At 48.9% G+C, this 17,924-nt stretch overlaps 1 protein-coding gene and 1 long non-coding RNA gene across 12 annotated transcripts in view; one reads left to right on the forward strand and one right to left on the reverse strand.

Moving 5' to 3' along the window:
• Window positions 1-2,606: 2,606 nt before the first annotated feature.
• NR2F2 (nuclear receptor subfamily 2 group F member 2) lies at window positions 2,607-15,607 on the reverse strand. 3 transcript variants are annotated; one of them, XM_067695575.1, is made up of 3 exons: window positions 15,187-15,607; window positions 6,823-7,350; window positions 2,607-4,078 (listed from the first exon to the last, which is right to left on the reverse strand). In XM_067695575.1, the coding sequence occupies exons 1-3, from the start codon at window positions 15,227-15,229 to the stop codon at window positions 3,804-3,806; spliced, it is 846 nt and encodes a 281-aa protein (XP_067551676.1). In that variant the 5' UTR covers window positions 15,230-15,607; the 3' UTR covers window positions 2,607-3,803. The 3 variants fall into 3 exon arrangements, with proteins under 3 accessions (XP_067551676.1, XP_067551660.1, XP_067551670.1); XM_067695559.1 differs by lacking the exon at window positions 15,187-15,607 and adding an exon at window positions 8,903-9,488; XM_067695569.1 differs by lacking the exon at window positions 15,187-15,607 and adding an exon at window positions 7,511-7,836.
• Window positions 14,148-17,924, forward strand: part of LOC137201561 (uncharacterized) — an 81,921-nt gene continuing 78,144 nt past the window's right edge. For 3 of the 9 annotated variants that reach the window (XR_010932232.1, XR_010932226.1, XR_010932225.1), the window contains exon 1: window positions 14,149-14,596. This is a non-coding gene — a long non-coding RNA (uncharacterized lncRNA). Of the gene's footprint in view, window positions 14,597-17,924 lie in introns of all 9 variants that reach the window. The other 6 variants (XR_010932237.1, XR_010932236.1, XR_010932231.1 and 3 more) reach the window with 4 other exon arrangements.

Raw genomic sequence — 17,924 nt, forward strand, 5'->3', positions numbered from 1 at the left:
ACAGAATAATCGAGGACTGCACTCACTCGCCAGAGAGTTTAAAAGAGGGTTTTCTGCCTGCAGATGGAATGGCCTTTAGCCGCCCCCCCCCTTTTTTTTCTTTTTGGTAACCAATGTGTTTTCTATTACCCGGCCCTGCCGTGCCTGGCAGCCCGGCGCTCGCGGTGCAATGGGAGACGCCATGTTGGCTCAGCTCATAGGACCAAGTCAAAAGCGAGCTTCGAGGCAGAGTTTCACACGCTCGAGCTCCCCCTGACCGCCCCCCGCCCGTCGCCGCTTAATGCACATCCCAGGAGTGCAGCTCCGCGCGCCCGGCACCCCGGACTTTCCGGGGGCGCGGGCGGAATTCCGCCGCACGTAAGTGGGGGGCGGGGGCTGGGGGGGCAGGCACTTCTCAGCAGCTGCTGCCAACTCCAGGCTCCCGTCCCCGCAGCCGGCCGGATGCTAACCCAGCGGTCTCCGCGGAACCAGCCCCGGACGTCGCCCGCTAACTTTGAGCCCCAGTCCCTGGCGGCCCAGAGAGAACTCTTGGTGAAAGGCCGAGGCAGGACGAAGGCGAGCCGAGCGAACAGGCTAGAATTCACCGTCCCCCACCCCAGCTTAGTCTTCCCCCCAGGTTTGTTTGAAAGTGTCGAGAAGCAGCGACCGACCCTCTCCCTCTCTCTCTCTCTCTCTCCCCCTCTCCCTCCTCAGACTATTGTTGCATCTCGCCTCTAACTGGGTTCTCTCACTCCCCCGAGCACCAACAGGAGGAGGGGGAGCGGGGTTGGGAAAAGAAATAAAGCGAGCTCAGATCAGATGGAGGAAAAAAAAAAAAAAAAAAAAAAACCAGCAAGGAAAAAGAGACACTTAAAGGGAAAGAGTCGCCATGTTTAGCAGCTTTTTAAAAGATCTCGTCAATTTCACACAGAACGCACTCGCTGGGTCCCAGCCCTCGTCTTTTGTCCAATTCAGTCGCAGCAAAGATCTTTTGTTCTAACTCAGCGTGAAAAGAAAAACTTTCTTTAAATGCAATAAACTTAAACCAAACTCAAGACTCTAAACAGATCCTCCTCCGGCCACTCTAAACATATACAAGGGGTTTTGTTTTAACCGTTTGAAAAATTTTGGGTCCTGTTTTTCTGCCTCGCAGACCCCAAGCTCACTGCTGAAACTTAGAGAGAGTGAGAGAGAGATTTCCAACGTCTAGAACACATGCTTAAAGCATAATAAAACAGGGACTGTCTTTTGCTTTGAAAATCATAAATTATAATTTAATGCCAATAATAATTTACAACAAATGGCTGTTTACAAATAAACTAACACAAAACAAACAAGGAAAAGGGCCTGTGTTTTACTTATTAGAGAAACTTCACACACTCACATGGATAGCACTTGCAAGAGGAGAAAAAAAACAACCTACAAAACCTCGATCTAGAGGTCAGCGATGTTCTGCCATAAGAACATACTTATATTTATGTATGTATATATCTACAGAAAGAAGCTGAGGGTCAGATGGAGAACTCCGCTCAAATGCACAAATCAGACAGATTTTTCTGGTCTACATGTATTGACTGGAACTGAGTATCAAAGTTTAATACACTTTACAAAATGATCCCTTTTCTTTCACATCCCCTTACCCACCACCCCCTTTTAAAATCAAACCACGGCACGGGATAGTGGTGGGGCTGCTGCAAAGCCTCAATAGGAACAAAAATTGCAAAAGCTCCCACACACCGAGCTTCCTCCGAACCAGGAAAAGAGAAAGAGGAAAAGACTCCAAAACAAGATACTTCCAAATCCGCACACCCTGTAAAGTTTCCTTCTTTCTTTCTCTTCCTTTTCTTAATTTGGCTTTTAAGGACAAAGGATCCCAAGAGCAGTACAGGCTGCATCTACACAATCTGAAATGTCAAAATGTCGACGTGTTTTTATGTACAGAACTCCAATGGAAAAGATTCCCTTGACCTGTGGTCATGCTCTCACAGAATGAACGTACGGGGGGAGGGGGGAGGAAGGCCAACTGCAAGTTATCATATATACATTAAAAATAAACCCTTCAGCCGCTCTAAGCTATACCACTGAATTTGAAATCCTCTCAACAACCACACTAGATGAGAACCACAGAATATTTTTAAAAATCACACCTACTTAAGGAAAAACTCATTGCAAACAACTGCCTTCTATTTACAAGGCTGTGATAGCCTGCTTGAACGGTCTTCTGCGTAACTGTCAGAAATGTACAAAACAGTATTTTTTTCCTGATCATAAAATAGATACTGATCTCAAGATTTCTAATACTTTTCACAATACCTTCCCTAAGCAGGCACTTAAGTGTGACAAATATAAGGGCCTTTTTTTTTCCTGGAAAATCCATTTTTAATTAAAAGAAGGATTAGGTGAATAGGGGTGGTTTACTATATCAGTATGGCACTTCCTAAACCATAGATAAACCATTAACTTCAGCTCCCCCCACACACACACCCAAATTAAACAGGCAAATACACTAGTCTACCTTTGAACAAACTGGCTGAGGGGAGTAAACAAATAGAGCCCCCGGCCCAGCTCAGTGAGAGCTCACAGGGGCTTCTCGAAGGAAAGACAGTGAGTGGGGACAGCCAAACAGGTTTCAGATATCAAATAATATTTTAATTTCTGAATACTTTCAATTTTCCTTGGAATATAACACACAAAGACTCGACCAAACAGTTCAGTTATTATAACTTTTACAGTATACAGAAATGTTGCACTTAAAAAAAAACCTTCAGTTTTTTTAAAACACAAACTGTAAACTCTAAGATACTGAATCAATCACGTTACCTATAAGTGCCAACAGTGTTATTTTGTCATGCTGATTTCAATGGTATTTTTTAAAAAGGGAAAATATCAACAATTATAATACAAAGGGTTTGCAAATATACAAACAGATATAGGATTTTCATAACAATTCAAGAAGTAAGCGGGACCCAATTCAAATTACAAAAGTTCACTTTTTATTCAAAACCTCAGCATGTGTCTTGGACACATTCCTTGGCTGCCAATAAATTCCACAGTTCATTCTCTTTCTTAAAATATTTTTAAAAAGCTAGGTTTGTCATGGTATCTTTTTTTGGGGGGGTGGGGAGGGTAGGGGAAGTTAAGTGTTGTATGTGGTTCCTCCAGTTCTCAAATTAGAGTGCTCAACTTCACCTAAAATTTTTGGTCACCACTTGTAAGTGCGTTTCCATCATCTTTGAGTTGCCTTTTAAAGTTTTATGTCTTCCTATGATATTTTCATGGACTGAGTTTTAATTCTTGCAGAACATATATTTTAAGGATACACAGTTTTTAAGAAGCCAAGATTATATCAAAACTTATTATAGAACCACAGAATAAACTGGTTTGGAACCAGAAAAGTACAAAAAAGAACAGCTAGAGGTACATAGACACAGGACAATTAATAATTTGGAAAAAAAAAGACTTACTTTCTCCATTCTGCTAATTTTTCTCCCAATCTCCTTAAATGCACTTTTAGCAATATTTTTCCAAAATTTACCAAAAAAAGAAAAAGACTAATTTCCTTTTTATACAAAAATGATAAGTAGCAAGTTGTTCTGAACGACACAGGAGTTTGTTTTTTTTAATGCATTCTGTAAAAGTTCATTTGACAGTCTTTTTTTTTTTGGAAATTCACAGTCCATTAAATTCTTCCCCTCTCTTCTTTTAGCAAACTTGTAACATCCTTTTATATCCTTTCTTAATAGAAGGAATTTAAGCAAACAAACCAGTCTTTTGCCTTTTCTTTCTCTCTGTTTCACTCCCCCTTCTTATCTTGATTTATTTATTTATTGAATTGCCATATACGGCCAGTTAAAACTGCTGCCGGACAGTAACATATCCCGGATGAGGGTTTCGATGGGGGTTTTACCTACCAAACGGACGAAAAACAATTGCTCTATGACTGAGGAGGAGACCGTGCGGAGGGAAGGGAGACGAAGCAAAAGCTTTCCGAATCGCGTTGGTTGGTTGGGGTACTGGCTCCTAACGTATTCTTCCAAAGCACACTGGGACTTTTCCTGCAAGCTTTCCACATGGGCTACATCAGAGAGACCACAGGCATCTGGAAGAAAGTTTAAAAAAAGAAGAAGAAGAAGACGAAGAATTCAGTCATCAGATTAAGAGGTCTGAAATGGGTCACATGAGGTGTGTGTACAGTGCTCTGTCAAACTGCCCCAACCGGAGTTGGAGCAAATGCCTACATACTGAAAACTGGGATGGAGGGGGTTGGGGGGGTGGGGACCGCAAGAGATGGTCCTGGGGTATTTGCTTTAAAATAAAAACACAGCTCAATGCGTTGCAGGCTTTCCCTGTCCGAGTCCTCAGGCTTGGTCACTGGGAGGCCCAAGCGAAGTGCATTGGGTAAATCTGGCCCAGGTCAGTAAACAGACAGACAAACAGATGAAACCAAAACTGCCAGTGCTCTGCCCCCTCCTCCTCTGTAAATAATAGTTTGGCTTATAATTATACAGTGTGTGGGGGGGCAACAACCTGGCCCAGCCCCGGGTAATGGCGCCCACGACCCAGCCTCAGATTCTCCCCAAAGAGGGCGACTCATTTTTCTCCAGTCTTTGAAACTGATTTAAGTGGCCCTTTAAAACTGATCTTGTCAGTTTAGCCTATTGAAGGGCAGCCATGCAAACTGTGATCTCTCTGTTCATTTGAGCTGTTTCTTTTCCCTCCTTTTCTTCTCTCTCCCTTTTTCTCCTACTACCAGCCCCCCCTTATTTATTTATTTATTTTTACACCCAGGTCCCTGCAAGAAGAGACCCCTCCCCGTTATCTTCAGGAAAACACTTTTCTTTTTCGGATACGTGAAAATACAATAAGTGCCTTTGAAATGAGAGGCTTCTCAGTGAAGGCAGTGCAGGTTGTGACCTGACCTTTGGGGGCTCCCCAGGCAAGACGAGGGCTAACACATGCACACTGTGAATTCTTAAAGCAGATATTCAAAAAGAGCTGCCACCACGTCCACCCCAAGAAACAGAACACACATACAATCTCCTCATGTGTGGATCTAGGACTTTGCATGTATACAGAATGCATTGGTGTCTGTGATCAGGAATTAAAAGATCTGTTTGCATAGGACTCCTTCTTACAGCGGACTGTCTCAGAATCAGATAACAGGAACCTTTATCTCTTTGTGAGGTGGTTTGCATTCTCCACACAGGCCTCTACATTTTGCAAATAGTAATAAATTAAACTGTTACGACAGTATTAGACATTTCTTTCCTTGGAAGACCAAGGGTAAGTCTAAGAGCTAACAAGGATATCAAGAAATGAACCACCACCCAGATGGTCTGGGAACTTGGGCTGGGTTAGGGTTTTGGGAAGGGGTGAAGGTGGCTATAGGCTAGGGGAAGATCCTGCCTGTACCTCTGCATCAGGCAAATGTTCTAGTTATGACAGGTCCCCCGAGAAAAATAATCGAGATCCAAGCCTCTGCATACAGCTCTTCCTTGCCCAGACACTGTCCTTTAATTGATTACCTAAGGACTTTCAAAGGCAGAATTTGGGGTGGCAGTGGAGGCGGTGGATTTTATGTGAAGAGCAGCAATATGTAAAAGACAGTGGGTTAAGGACTCAGAACCTGCAATAGATTCAGCTAATGACTTGGGCCCCCAGAATTCCTTGGAACAGTAAGGAAGAGACTGTGGATCTTTTTGTCTGCCACAGGAATTCCACAGCTCTCCTCGTGTCCTGATTACAAGCTGCAAAACCTGCAGTGGGTGACTAGGTTCCAAGCCCTACCCAGGTCCAGATGTTTGTTATCCTGAACTGGGAACCCCTTCCCCTCTCAGCCGTGACAAAGGGATCAGCTGACAACTTAGAACAGGAATGTGGAATGTGGAAGGGGTGATTTCCACCCACCTGGGCTCTGCTGAACTCAGCCTGGAGGCAGCCAAAAGGCTCAGGTGTGGCCCAAAGTGGTAAGCCAGACACCTTCAACAATCGTTTGGCCTCAAGAGTTAATTAATATTAGGTCTATTACTCACACAGGTTAAACTACCTGCAAACTAATTAGATTTCATAATGCAGTCAATGATGGTTTTATATCTCAAGCAATACTCATACCCAGCCCAAGTTGGCATACACTTTGGGTTATTTGAAAATTGCCTTAACTGTTTGCCTGGGCAGGGGAAGCGAGAGGCCAGAGTCTTCAACCCCCTACAGGCATTCTGAAGAGTTATGATGGCCCCTTTCTTCCTCTTGCCCCTTTCTGACAGCTCTTTCCCCTCTCCTGGCAGTCTGCATTGTTTTAATAAAAATATGATTTTGAAAATTGCTGCCCTCAGGTTGGATGTGCCTGGAGCTCCAACTCCTACTGAATTAGCAGGCAAACTTTTCCCCTGCAGGGGCAAACTTTCCCCTGCAGGGATGATACCAAGACTGCTCCAGTGCCTAGGGGCATTTTCTAGAGGTTCAGCCAGGGTGACAGAGACAGCCATGGGGTAGAGGAGATTCCACAGGCTCAGCTGGCCCAGAGGGCCTGAGCTAAGGGAAGGAGCAGAAGCATGCATCCTAGTCTGGTGGGAGGGGAACAGGCCTGAGAGGCTTCCCCATGGCCTATTTTGAGAGTCTGTGTCTGAAGCATCCTCCTTGCAACCCAGCCTTCCTCTCCTCTCCCCTCTCCCCAGGACAGGCCTGGTGGGGCCCCAACAGCTATGCAAAGTTCCCATTCCAAGTTGCACAGACAGTTTGGCTTTTTAAGGGGGAGGCTGGGCTAGTTCTGGGGGCTCCGAAGAGTTTAGGCCCTAACTCTGAGCTAGGAGCGCATGGGCATGAGAGGGCAGGGCTCCTTCCTACCTGAGGTGAACAGGACTATGGCCTTGAGGCAGCTGTACTCGGCGGAGTCGACGTGCAGCGCTTTGAGCTTCTCCACTTGCTCTTGGAAGATCCGTATGTGGTCCATAAAGGCGACCACCCGGTCGGCGGACATGGGCGAGGCGTGTAGGCCGGCGGCGGCCAGTAGCGGGGCGACGTGGAGGGGCATGGAGCATTGTGCCGCGTTCAGCACGAACAGCTCGCTCCAGGTGAGGCGAAGCAGGGCCACCTGGTCGGTGATCTGCAGGTCAGGGAAGAAGGGGATGTTCCGGGCCCACTCGACGGCGCTGAAGAGCATCCGCGCGGCCAGTTCGCAAATGTTCTCGATGCCCATGATGTTGTTGGGCTGCATGCACTGGCTGCCGAAGCGCGACGTGGGATAGGGTTCGGCGCGCAGCAGCAGAGAAATATATCCGGACAGGTACGAGTGGCAGTTGAGGGGGTCCCCGTTGGTCAGCGCAAACTGCCCGTGGGTCGGCTGGGTGGGCGGCATCCTGCCCCTCTGCACCGCTGCAGGGAGGAAAGGAGACACTCCGCAGTTAATGACCAGCTTCGTTCCCCTGCTCCCCCGTCAGGGTTTGCCCCAGCCCGACCCCCACCTGACCCAGACCCCGCGGGGCGCAGGAACAGGCAGGCCTGCCCCTCTCACCAGCGCGCTAGGGCCACAGACCTGGGAGTCGCCGGGAGCCCGGCTGCACTCCTCTCAAATCACCACCCAGGCAAGCTCTGGCGGCCAGGGCGGCACACTGGCCTCGGAGGCCCACTCCGGGCTGGGCGGCCGAGGACCCAGAATTGGCCGCTTTGCCTCGCGGTCCCCGGCACGATGGGAGGGATGGAGCATTCTGGGGGCATCTTTCTTCCTTACTGCTAAACGGCTGATATTTTTTATTGATTGGAGGAGAGGGAGCGGGAGGGGCGAGGCTGGGGGGAGGGTGAGACGCTTTTGCAAAAGACATCAAGCTGCACCCCGGACGGCCTGTGGCCACCCCGGAACCGCTTTCCCCCAACCCCGCAACCCCAGCCCCGCGGGCCACCCCCGGTGAGAGACAAGCTGAGAACCGAGGTCTGGCGGCATCCTAATCGGTGTGCTCGGAGGAAGAGAGACGGAGGGAGAGGGCGGAGAGACAGGCCGGCCGAGGCGAGAGGAAGCCGGGGAGAGGCGGGGAGCGGGCGGCCGGCGCAGCCCGGGGAGGGCCGGGGAAAGCCGGCCAGGCTCGGGCACGAGCTGTTATCTGACGCCGGACGGGGAGAGTCGCTCTCGCAGAAACACAAAGAAACCGCGGCGTTCGCTCGCCCCAACCCGGAGCCCGCGCCCGGCGCAGAGCGCGCCATTGGCCGAGCACGGCTTGCGGCGCTCGGCGAATTTCATATCACAAAGACCCAACTCGCTCAGAGCGAAAGCAGCCGCCCAGGGCCCCTCGCCCACCCTTCCCCTAACTCCCTATCGCGCTCTCCTCCTTTCAAAAGTGAAAGGAAAAAAGAAAACAGAGCTTTTTTTTTTTTTTCAGCCGAATGTTAATCCACGGAGGGTCACATGAGTGCTGCCCGGGCGGCAGCGTTAATACGGCGAAGTGCGTAAAATTGCCATTTGTAATTTGAACCTCCTGTACAAAAGTACAATCTCAGGTTGTTGGGGTTTTTTTTTGAGCGGGTGGGGGCTGGGGAGAGGGGTGGGGAGGAGGGACATGTGTTGAACATGCAGGAAGAACAAGGAGAGAGAAAAAAAACTGAGAGGAAAGAGAAGTAAACCAGGCTTTAAAACAACAACAACAAACAACACCCCATCACTTGCAGAAAGGCGAACTCGAATGAACTGGCAGTCAATGCAAAGAAAATTAAAAGAGCCCGAAGAGAAAGTAGAAGAGGAAATCAGTCGGCCAAAGCATGCGGATTTGGGGATCTGGGTTCCAATGCAGAACTTGCTTCTAGTATAAAACCCCTTTCAGCTGCAATACGAAGAGAAGAGCTTGGGGCTTCCGTGTCCTTACCCAGAGCAGGCTAGCCAAACGCACCCAGGGCCCCGGGACCCCAGGCGAGGGGGGTAGAAATGAGAGGCCAATACCTTCCCGTCTCATGCCCACTTTGAGGCACTTTTTGAGGCGGCAGTACTGGCACTGGTTGCGGTGGTGCTGGTCGATGGGACAGTTCCGGTTGGCGCGGCACGTGTAGCTCAGGTTCCTCCGCACGCTGCGCTTGAAGAAGCTCTTGCAGCCCTCGCACGTGAACTGGCCGTAGTGCTTGCCGCTCGACTTGTCCCCGCACACCACGCACTCGATGTGCTGCTGCTGCTGCTGCTTGTCACCTCCCGGACCGCCAGGGCCGCCCTGGCCGCCGGCCGCCGTCTGGGCCGGCGTGCTGGCCGGGCCCCCTTGGCCGGGCGTCTGTGGCGTGTGCGGGGCGCCGGGCGGCGGGCCGGGCACAGGCGGCGCCTGCGAGGCCTGGCTGCCCTGAGAGCCGGGCACCTCGTCCTGGGGGTCGCGCCACGTGCTGACTACCATTGCCATATCTATGGGGGCCGCGTCCGGACTTCCTGCTCCCCTGGCTGCTGGCGGCGGCGGCTCCCGGGTCTCGGGCTCCGGCGCGCCGCCTTTTGTGTGTGCAAGGGTGCGAGAGGGCGCCCCGGGTGGCTCGGGGTCTGGTTGGTTGAGGTTGGTTAGTTTTTCCTTTTTTGTTTCTGCTTTGCAAAGTTTTGTCGATTGCTTGTCTGGCCCGGTGTGTTTGTTTTGTTTGTTTCTCTCGGCTCAGCTTTGTTGCTTTCGGGGGGCTTTCCGCCAGGAGGGGAGGGGATGGGGCCGGGGGAGAGCAAGTGGGAGCAGAACGTGGAGAGAGAGGGAGGGGAGGGAGAGCTGCAAGTCGATTGTCTGGCTTCAAGACAGAAGTAAGAGGCAAAAAAAAAAAAAAAAAAAAAATCTCTCCAAAGATCTCCCTCGCTCTCACTCTCTCCCTCCCTCTCTCGTTCACTCTCTCGCTCTCAGAGCTGGTGTGCAGCCGAGGAGTTGGAGGAGGAGGAAGAGGAGGAGGAGGAGGAGGTGGAGGAGGAGAGGCGACTGTCCGGGGGCCAAGTCCAGGGCAGCCCACAGTCAGCCATTCAGGAAAGCCATCGAAATCAGGAGGACTAGGAGAGCAGAGGCGCCGGTCTCGGGCGCACCCAGAGAGCCAGGCAGGCCGGGGCGGAGGCCGGCGGCCCACGGAGTGGCCGGAGCGCTGCCCGGGTCCGGGGGAATCAGCATGAAAGTGGTCCGCGTCGGGCGCTGCGCGGCGTCGTCCTGGCGCTGGGCCGCCGCCGCCGCCTGCCACAGGCGCCCGGCGCGCGCCTCGCTTGCTCCGGCCGCCGCCGCCCGCTTTCGCCGGATAGAGGCCGCTCGCCGCTCCCTGCGGGCCGCCTGGGCCGCCGCCGCCGCTGGAGCCGCCGCCGCCGCCGCCGAAGCCGCCGGGTCGGGCCCGGAGCCGCCGCGTCTAGCGCCGCCGCCGCCGCTGAAGCCGCTGCTGCCGCCGCCGGAGCCGCTGCTGCTGCTGCTGCCGCCGCCGCCGCCTCACACACATAGGGAAAGAGTCAACTCGCCGGCGGCGGGGGAGAAATGATAAAAGAGAGAGAGGAGGGCAGATCACCACCTAGAAGCACATCCTTCGTGCGCAGAGGGGGGAGGAAAAGACGGAGAGAAAGAATGAAAGAGGGGAAAAAAGGCAGCACGGCACCCGGAGAAAGAAGACAACTCGGGGAGAGGAGGAGGAGGAGAAGAAAACACACACGCGCGCACGCACACACACACCGCGGAGAGAAAAGAACAGAGAATCAAAGTGATCAAATATGCTAAAAAGGGGGGCGCGGGAGGGAATGCGATTTATAGGCGCCGGGGCTGGCAGAAGTGGCTTCTCCGCGATCAGCTCACTGAGCTCTCTATATAGTGAACTTTGACACGACTGCTGCAACTTAGCGCACGTTGCCATGGCGACGGCGCGCCTTATAAGGCAGCAGCCGGGGTTGGCCTGGCCAGGCGCGCGCGCACCGCCCCCTCGCAGTCATTGGCCGGAGCGCGGCGGCCCCGCCATGGCGGCCGTGGGCTCAGCCCGGTCCTAGCGCGAGCAGTGTCGCGGCCCTGGCGCAGTGGGCGAAGGGGGGCGGGGAGGGGGCGGCTGTGCCGCCGCCACTGCCAAGCGGGGGATGGGCCCACACTGGCCCTGGGCGCGCGGCCACGGCTCTGTCCGCACCCCGCACCCGAGGTTTCCGCTCCAGAGGGGAGAGGACCGCGGCGCGCACACACAACGCCTCTTAAAGGCTCCGCGAGAGGCTTTGGATGGAATCGAGGACTTCGACTCTCGCAACTTGGCGATGCCACCAAATCCGTTGTTCGCGCACCACCCGGGACTCCCAGCGCATCTTTATGCCCACAGTACCAGAGAAAGAGAAAAGTTCCCCGGTTTCTTTGCAGAGGGGTAGTGGGTGAGGATGGGAAGGTGCCTCGAGCCGAGCTTGCAGGCATTTTCCAAACGAAACATTTGGTCAAATCCGGGTGATGGTAGACCCTTCCCTTAGTCTACTCTGATCACTTGCTTGGTTTGGTGGCTATTTTTTTTCTTCCATCCTTCCTTCCTTCCTTTCTTCCTTTCTTTCTTTCTTTTTCTTTCTTTCTTTCTTTCTTTTCTTCCTTCCTTTCTTTCTTTCTTTTCTTCCTTCCTTCCTTCCTTTCTTTCTTTCTTTCTCTCTCTCTCTTTCGTTTTTTTAGAGAAAAGGAGCCGTCAGTGGCTGTGTTTTCCTTGTAGGGTTAACATTTCACAGGAATGTGGCCTGACATTTTAATTGCTCAAATAAAGCATCTCGGATGCTGAGAAGCAGAAATAGACTTCATCTCATTGTCATGATGCAATTAAAATCAATTTTCTTCAACTTTATCCTCTCTCGTTAGTTTCAGCTAACTCCCAAGCTCACGTCCTGCCACACACCCAGTCGTGGTGAGAGGTGAAAAGACCTTTCTGCCCGCTGATGGACAAGCGGAGGCAGCCTCCCAGCGTCCCCTGTGCATACCCTCTGTACACATATGTAAGCGCACATATATCAGATGCGCATTTGTCAATGTACACAGACAAAGGCTTCAGCGACTATGCTTCTAGGTAATAGAACAGTTGAGTACGACTTCATTGTTCCTCAAGTTCCTTTTAAGCATTCATACAGTCATTAAAACACACCCAGAGATTCTGCCCCAAATTGGGAATAATAACAAGTACAACTCACAGGAATCACGCACAAGCCATATTCTTCCTCAGGAGATTCACTGCAATGAGAACAACTTCATCTCCTGTGCCATTCTGCTCAATGTGCTAAAATCATCAAGCCAGTTATGTCTCTGAATTCCAGGGCTTTTGGTTTTAAACATCAAACATCTAGAATTGCCCCTCAGAACACACTGTATTCCAAATCAGTAACCTGTCTGTTGGATTTTGACCAGTTAGTGGATTATGATTATTCAAAATTTATAGAACAAAACTGTGACTCCATCATACACTCTTTGCACCAAGAAAAAACTGTAGACTGGTAATGCAACCAGGTTTATGAACAAGATATTTTACAGAAAACATGTTGAGCTTCAGGAAACATGAACACAAAGAGTAAATTAATGACCATAGGAAAGCATCCTTGATAGTTTAAAAAATCGGAGTGATGAAGGATTAAAAAATAATAAACCATACATATAACTGACATGTATAGATTGCACTTTGCACTCAATACCCTTTACACACATGGGGAGAATACGAGGTAGGAACTAAATGAAGATGTAGGCAGATAGGCACTAGTTTATAGGGAAGGAAAGATTCTCCTTATGCTTCATTCTTGAAACCTCCTTAGCCCTCACCCTTCCTCCGCTGAAATCACATATTTCACTAAGGCTGCAGGTGCTGGGATTATTTGGAAGTTGTTAAAAAAAAAAAAAAAAGAACTATAGTGGACACTGAGCTATCATAAACCTGGTGTGTAATGAGATTGCCATAGAGCAAAGCCAGGCAGAAAATTTCAGGTTGATTAGAGACACAATATAACTTTCTCCTAAAGAGGACGAGAAGGATGGAAAAGAAATCATTTCGTAGAAGGCTGTGCTTTTTATTTTTTTTACTCTTTTTCTTTTCAACCTCTATGATTTGAGGAATTTCCTAATGCTACAAATGTCAGTAGATTAGGGGCAAACTCAGCAGAGATGTGGTAGGGCTGGGGTTGAGATAGAAAATCTAATGGGCATCCCCATCTCAATTTAATAGAAGATATAACTGATTATAAGGAAATCCTAAACTCGCCTCTTGGGTGCAGACACTTCCATGGCAAGATCACCTTTTACAAACATGCAGTCGGAAATTTTTGAGGAAGAAGAGCTTCTCCAGGACACTTTGAGATTTTTGGTATTTGAAGTACGCTCTGATGGCTTCAGATTTAAAATGAAGGATTTCCCAACCATCTCCTACAGCTCTGGATCCTGATAGGCATACAACCACAGGGCTGCCAATAAGTCAGAGGTGTTTTACTCTGTATTTTAGGACTCATTCAGTTATGGGGGTGCTATTAAAAAACCAAAAAACAAAAACAACAAAAAAATGACCATTTCAATTGTAGTTAATTTATTGTATAGAAGAAGAGAGAAGACTACAGACTGAGAAGAAAAACAAGGAGAAAATATTTTAAAATGTCTTCTTCTGAGATGCTCATATTCCTTGATTAAAACAGCTCTAAGGCTAAAAGATAAATATCAATATGTTGTTACTGTTTTTTTTTTTTTTTAAGAAAATCCAGCCCAGTCTTTTATTGTAGATGTAAATTTATTTTAATGAGAAGAATGGCAAGCTTTAATTTGGCCGGAGAAAGTTGAAAAAACATTTGTTTTACTGTAGGGGGAAAAAAAGCCACCCAGGAATATGATTTTCTTCCAGAAAGTGGCTGTAATTCTCCACAAATTAAATCATAATATGAATACAGACCTCAGCAAATGTCGAGATTAACTCTGAACTCAGTAGAAACCAGTTCTGTCCACCAGGATTCATTGAATTCCTCCTTCCCCTCAATCTAGTCCGTGTGTGTTTTTCTCTTCCACCACACTGGAGCTCCATGAATAGAGAAAGGGGCTTCCATTGTGTCTCTCTGAACTTCCAAGTCAATGCAATTTTTAACCACTGGCTTGTGGTACTTTGAAAATCACCAGGGGCTGTCAGAGTTGGGTCCTCTGAAAAATTTACAGTGCTAAATCAGAGCATATGCTGGGAGGGAAAAAATTGCTTAAGATTGGAGCAAGTACAGTATCTGTCTGCCCCCTAGTGTAAGAGTCCTCGCTGCCTAAAACGCAACTTTAAAAGAAAAGAGCTCTTAAAGGGAAACGACTTTGAGCTCACGTAGGCATAGCAGAATGAAACTTCTGTACATTTTAATCTGAATAATTCTTCAGGGTTTAAAATTAATTGGCTCTGGCTTGGTTGGACCGGACTCCGATCTCGCCACCTCTGCGTTTCCTGAGCCACTGCCGGAGAGGTGATGATTTTTTTTTTTTTTTTTTTTTTCCTGAACTGGGTTTATGCGCGTCCCCCTCACCCCCTCCTCTCTTTTTTCTTTCTCTGTCTCTGTCGTCTCTCTCGCTGGCTTTTTAAAAATGAGGAACCGTTCCTTGAACGTTCTGGACAGAGCACAGAATTGCTTAAGTCAGCCCGACACGGTTGTAATAGACAGCAAAAAGGTAAACGTTTGCCTGAAATCCGCACGCCAGCTCCACTACCCCGCCCGATGGTGAGTACCCTTCTCGTTGCGATTCTCCTAGCTTAACCGAGCGCTCTGCTCCCCGAGCCGCGGGCGAGGGCGCCGGGCAGAGCTTTTCTCCCTCCCTGCCTGGCTGGATGTCAGTTGCACAAGGTTGCAAAATACAGCGCAGAGGCAGATCGAACAGTAAATTCTGACGCTTAGTGCGAGCCTAGCAGCTCCTTTGCTAGAAAACCGAGTCGTCTATTGCTTGGAAAAACACGCTTATAGGACTGGTTTTTAGTTTGCTCTAGCGAAGGAAATGAGTTTGAGGAGATGGGAGGCACCGCAGTCTTTACGCTTCGGTTTAATCATATTTTGGCAGCTTCGCAATTGTATTTTCCCCTTCTCCCCGCCCCCCACCACCTCTCCTACCGCACACATGTAATAAAATATGGCAAGGCATTGAATTGACTGTCCCCCCTTCCCCGAACACCTTAAACCACAGTCCTAGGCATTTCATACACGTTAGCAATCCGATTTTTTGAAAATCCCCAAGTCGTCCCCAACCCCACACAGCACAAGGAGGAAAGTGAGAAAGGAGAGAGAGAGAGAGAAAAAAATACTGTAAGTAAACATACCAAAACCATATTTGCCTTGTTCAAGGTCCCAAACCGCTTGCATCTTCCTTCTAAACTGGAATAACTCTCCTTTAGTTTGGCGGGTGAAATAAATGCTTTGTTGGCCCCCTGAAAAGATGTGTCTTTGATAATTAAAGAGAATCTCCTCCTCGGTGTTTATCTAAGCGATTGTGCAAACTGATAAAAAGTAGGCACTAGCCTGCAGGGAAAAAGAGGAAAGGTGAAGGGAGAGATCTTCCACCTCAGGGAAGTGCTTCCCCATGTATTAGGCGCTCTCAGCCTTGGAAAGCCCTGCACAGTAACTTTAGAGAGACGAGGTTTCAGGGAGCTTTGTACATAGCTGCTGAGGAATGCAAGCCTCGCCTTTAAGAAAAAAAACCCCAAACCGTAGGTAGGAGATGTCTGGAGTGATCCTTGTCTCTCATCTCATTCCTTAGAAGGAAGAGTGCGTTGTTACACCTTGTTTGGGGCTGGAAAGACGAGACTTTAAAAACACCCGTCCAATTGAAAAAAATCTCCCAACTTAATGAGTTTAGTCGGAGGCTGGAGCTAACGGCTCAGCCTCAGCAGAAAACCGCCAACAACTATAGGCGATATTGCAGAGCAAAGACGACCCAAGGCACAGCCAAATTCCACTGTTTGGGGTCGAGAGGGATGGAGGCTAATCCTAAAGCAAGTTGGAAAAAAACAGAGGTGGGAGAGGAGGGGAAAAAAGCAGCAGCCTCGCAGACTGGCAGACAGGCTCCCCTCACCCTAGATCAAAGATAGAACTTGAAACAGGAGGGCAACATCTTTCCTAGGAATCCGTTGAAATCCTCATTTTCTACTTTTAACTCAACCCCCCCCAAGTGATTTTTCCTTCTCCCCTGCAGATTCATGTCCCCCCTTCCCAGTTCCCCTTCTAGAACTTTCCTGAAGAGGAAACCTATTTCTTTGGGGGGAGGGGTTTCCCCACTTTCTGTCTTCAGATAATGCATGCTTAATTCACCCCCTCTCTACATCCACCTCCCAAAATGAATAAAGGAAGCAGGAATACAGTAACTAGCAAAATTTGAGAATAAACTATGCTTCCCCTCGCAGTTTAATACCGTTTTAACTAATGGAATTTTTTTGTTTTGTTTTAAGAGAAGAATAATGGGGAAACACGGATCTTTTATTTTAGGAAACTGTTATGGTAAGATGTATGTCAGACTTGACAAATGGAACTAACCCTCTTCGGCTGCTTCTTGTCCTTGTCTTAAACAGGAATTAAGTTAAACACAGTGCTGAATGTTAATTACATGTTTACTGGCTAATGAAAATTACAAATAGTTTTGCCACCTCAAACAATGATGAAAACTCTGAAGACACTGTAATTATATACTTTGAGGGAAATAACTCAGAATATTGATCATAAGAAGTGTAAATCTTTTTTTAACTATTCATTAATACCATAAATATGGGCTACAGAAGTTTTTCCTTGTGGTTTGTCTCATCAGTTATACGAGTGGATGGATGGTGAGGCTTCTCTGGGGAGGTGATGAACTCATTCTCTTATAGAAGGAGGCCACTTGTGTAACTGGGGATGCCCCCCTCCCTTTCACCCCCGCCCCCTTTAACCCCAGCAGAAGGTCGAGGGATAGTTGAACAGGGGGGCCGGGCTCAGGGCAGGTGAAGGTGATCACAGCTCAGCCTGTTTCCTCCCCTCCCCTCGTCCTCCTCTCTCCTCCTCTCCCTCCTCCCTTTCCTGCCAGGTCTGATCGATGACTGCCTTCCCCAGCCAGGGCGCCTGTCGGATAACCTGGTGTTTGGGTTCCTAATGGAGGACAACTCACCGCTACCCAGCGATGCAGCCCTGACAACCCAAGTTCCCTGCTTTAGAGGTGGCTAGGGCAGTTCATTGCAAAAGAAGAAGAAAAAAAAAGTTGAGTGAGGTATTACTGGGTAAGGTGGCTCAGGCGGCTGAACCAGAACTGGTTTCCCTGGGTTTGGGAGTAGAGAAATATTTTGCTGTTTCGTTTTAACTCTGGCCTGGGTTGTAGCTTTGCACTCTGCAGTGTGGCAGCCACTTCGATCTTGGGGGTCAAAGGTGAGGGCTGCACTAACCCTAAAAGCCTGGTCCGGCCTGGCCAGAAGGCCGAGCCCGCAGAGGAGTGGGGGCTTGTCAGCCACGCCGCCTGACGCTTTGGAGAGGGTGCCAGTGAAACCCGCATGGGGGGGGGGCACAGAACCGAGAGCGGGTTTTAAGTGCAATATTGAAGGTTTTTAAAAAGTGCCCTAGGCTTGTGGGACTGGAGTCCTCTTTTTCCCTGAGAATTCCCAAGGCTCTGGTCTTTGTCTTAGAAGGAATGGAGTTTCTGAATGGTGTGAAAGGGACAGAGAGGGTCGCTTCAAATCGATTTTACTTGTCCTTTCTGTCTTTTCGGATCAACGCCCTTCAATGGGCACAGAGGTGCTCTTTCAACCAAAAACTTGTGCTACATTTTCTGCCTGTATTGGTGCTAAATACAATAAGCACTGGGCAGATTTTTTTCTTTGCTTTCCAAAGCAAGAAAGCACCCTAATTAAATTGTTTTATATGGACAGTCAAGACGGACCAATTAAGTATGCATTAGTATAAAGATATAGTCTGCAGATAAAGTGGTTTAGAAAATCACGTGTGCGACAAAGGAGAGGGTGCTAGCGCTGGGGAGGGGTGCGTGAACCAGCGATGTGGCTCACCTCCCTCCCTGGACCCGGGGGGAATTGCAGAAGCCTCG

This window comes from Pseudorca crassidens, chromosome 1 (genome assembly GCF_039906515.1).
Source record: "Pseudorca crassidens isolate mPseCra1 chromosome 1, mPseCra1.hap1, whole genome shotgun sequence".
Lineage (NCBI taxonomy): Eukaryota > Metazoa > Chordata > Mammalia > Artiodactyla > Delphinidae > Pseudorca > Pseudorca crassidens.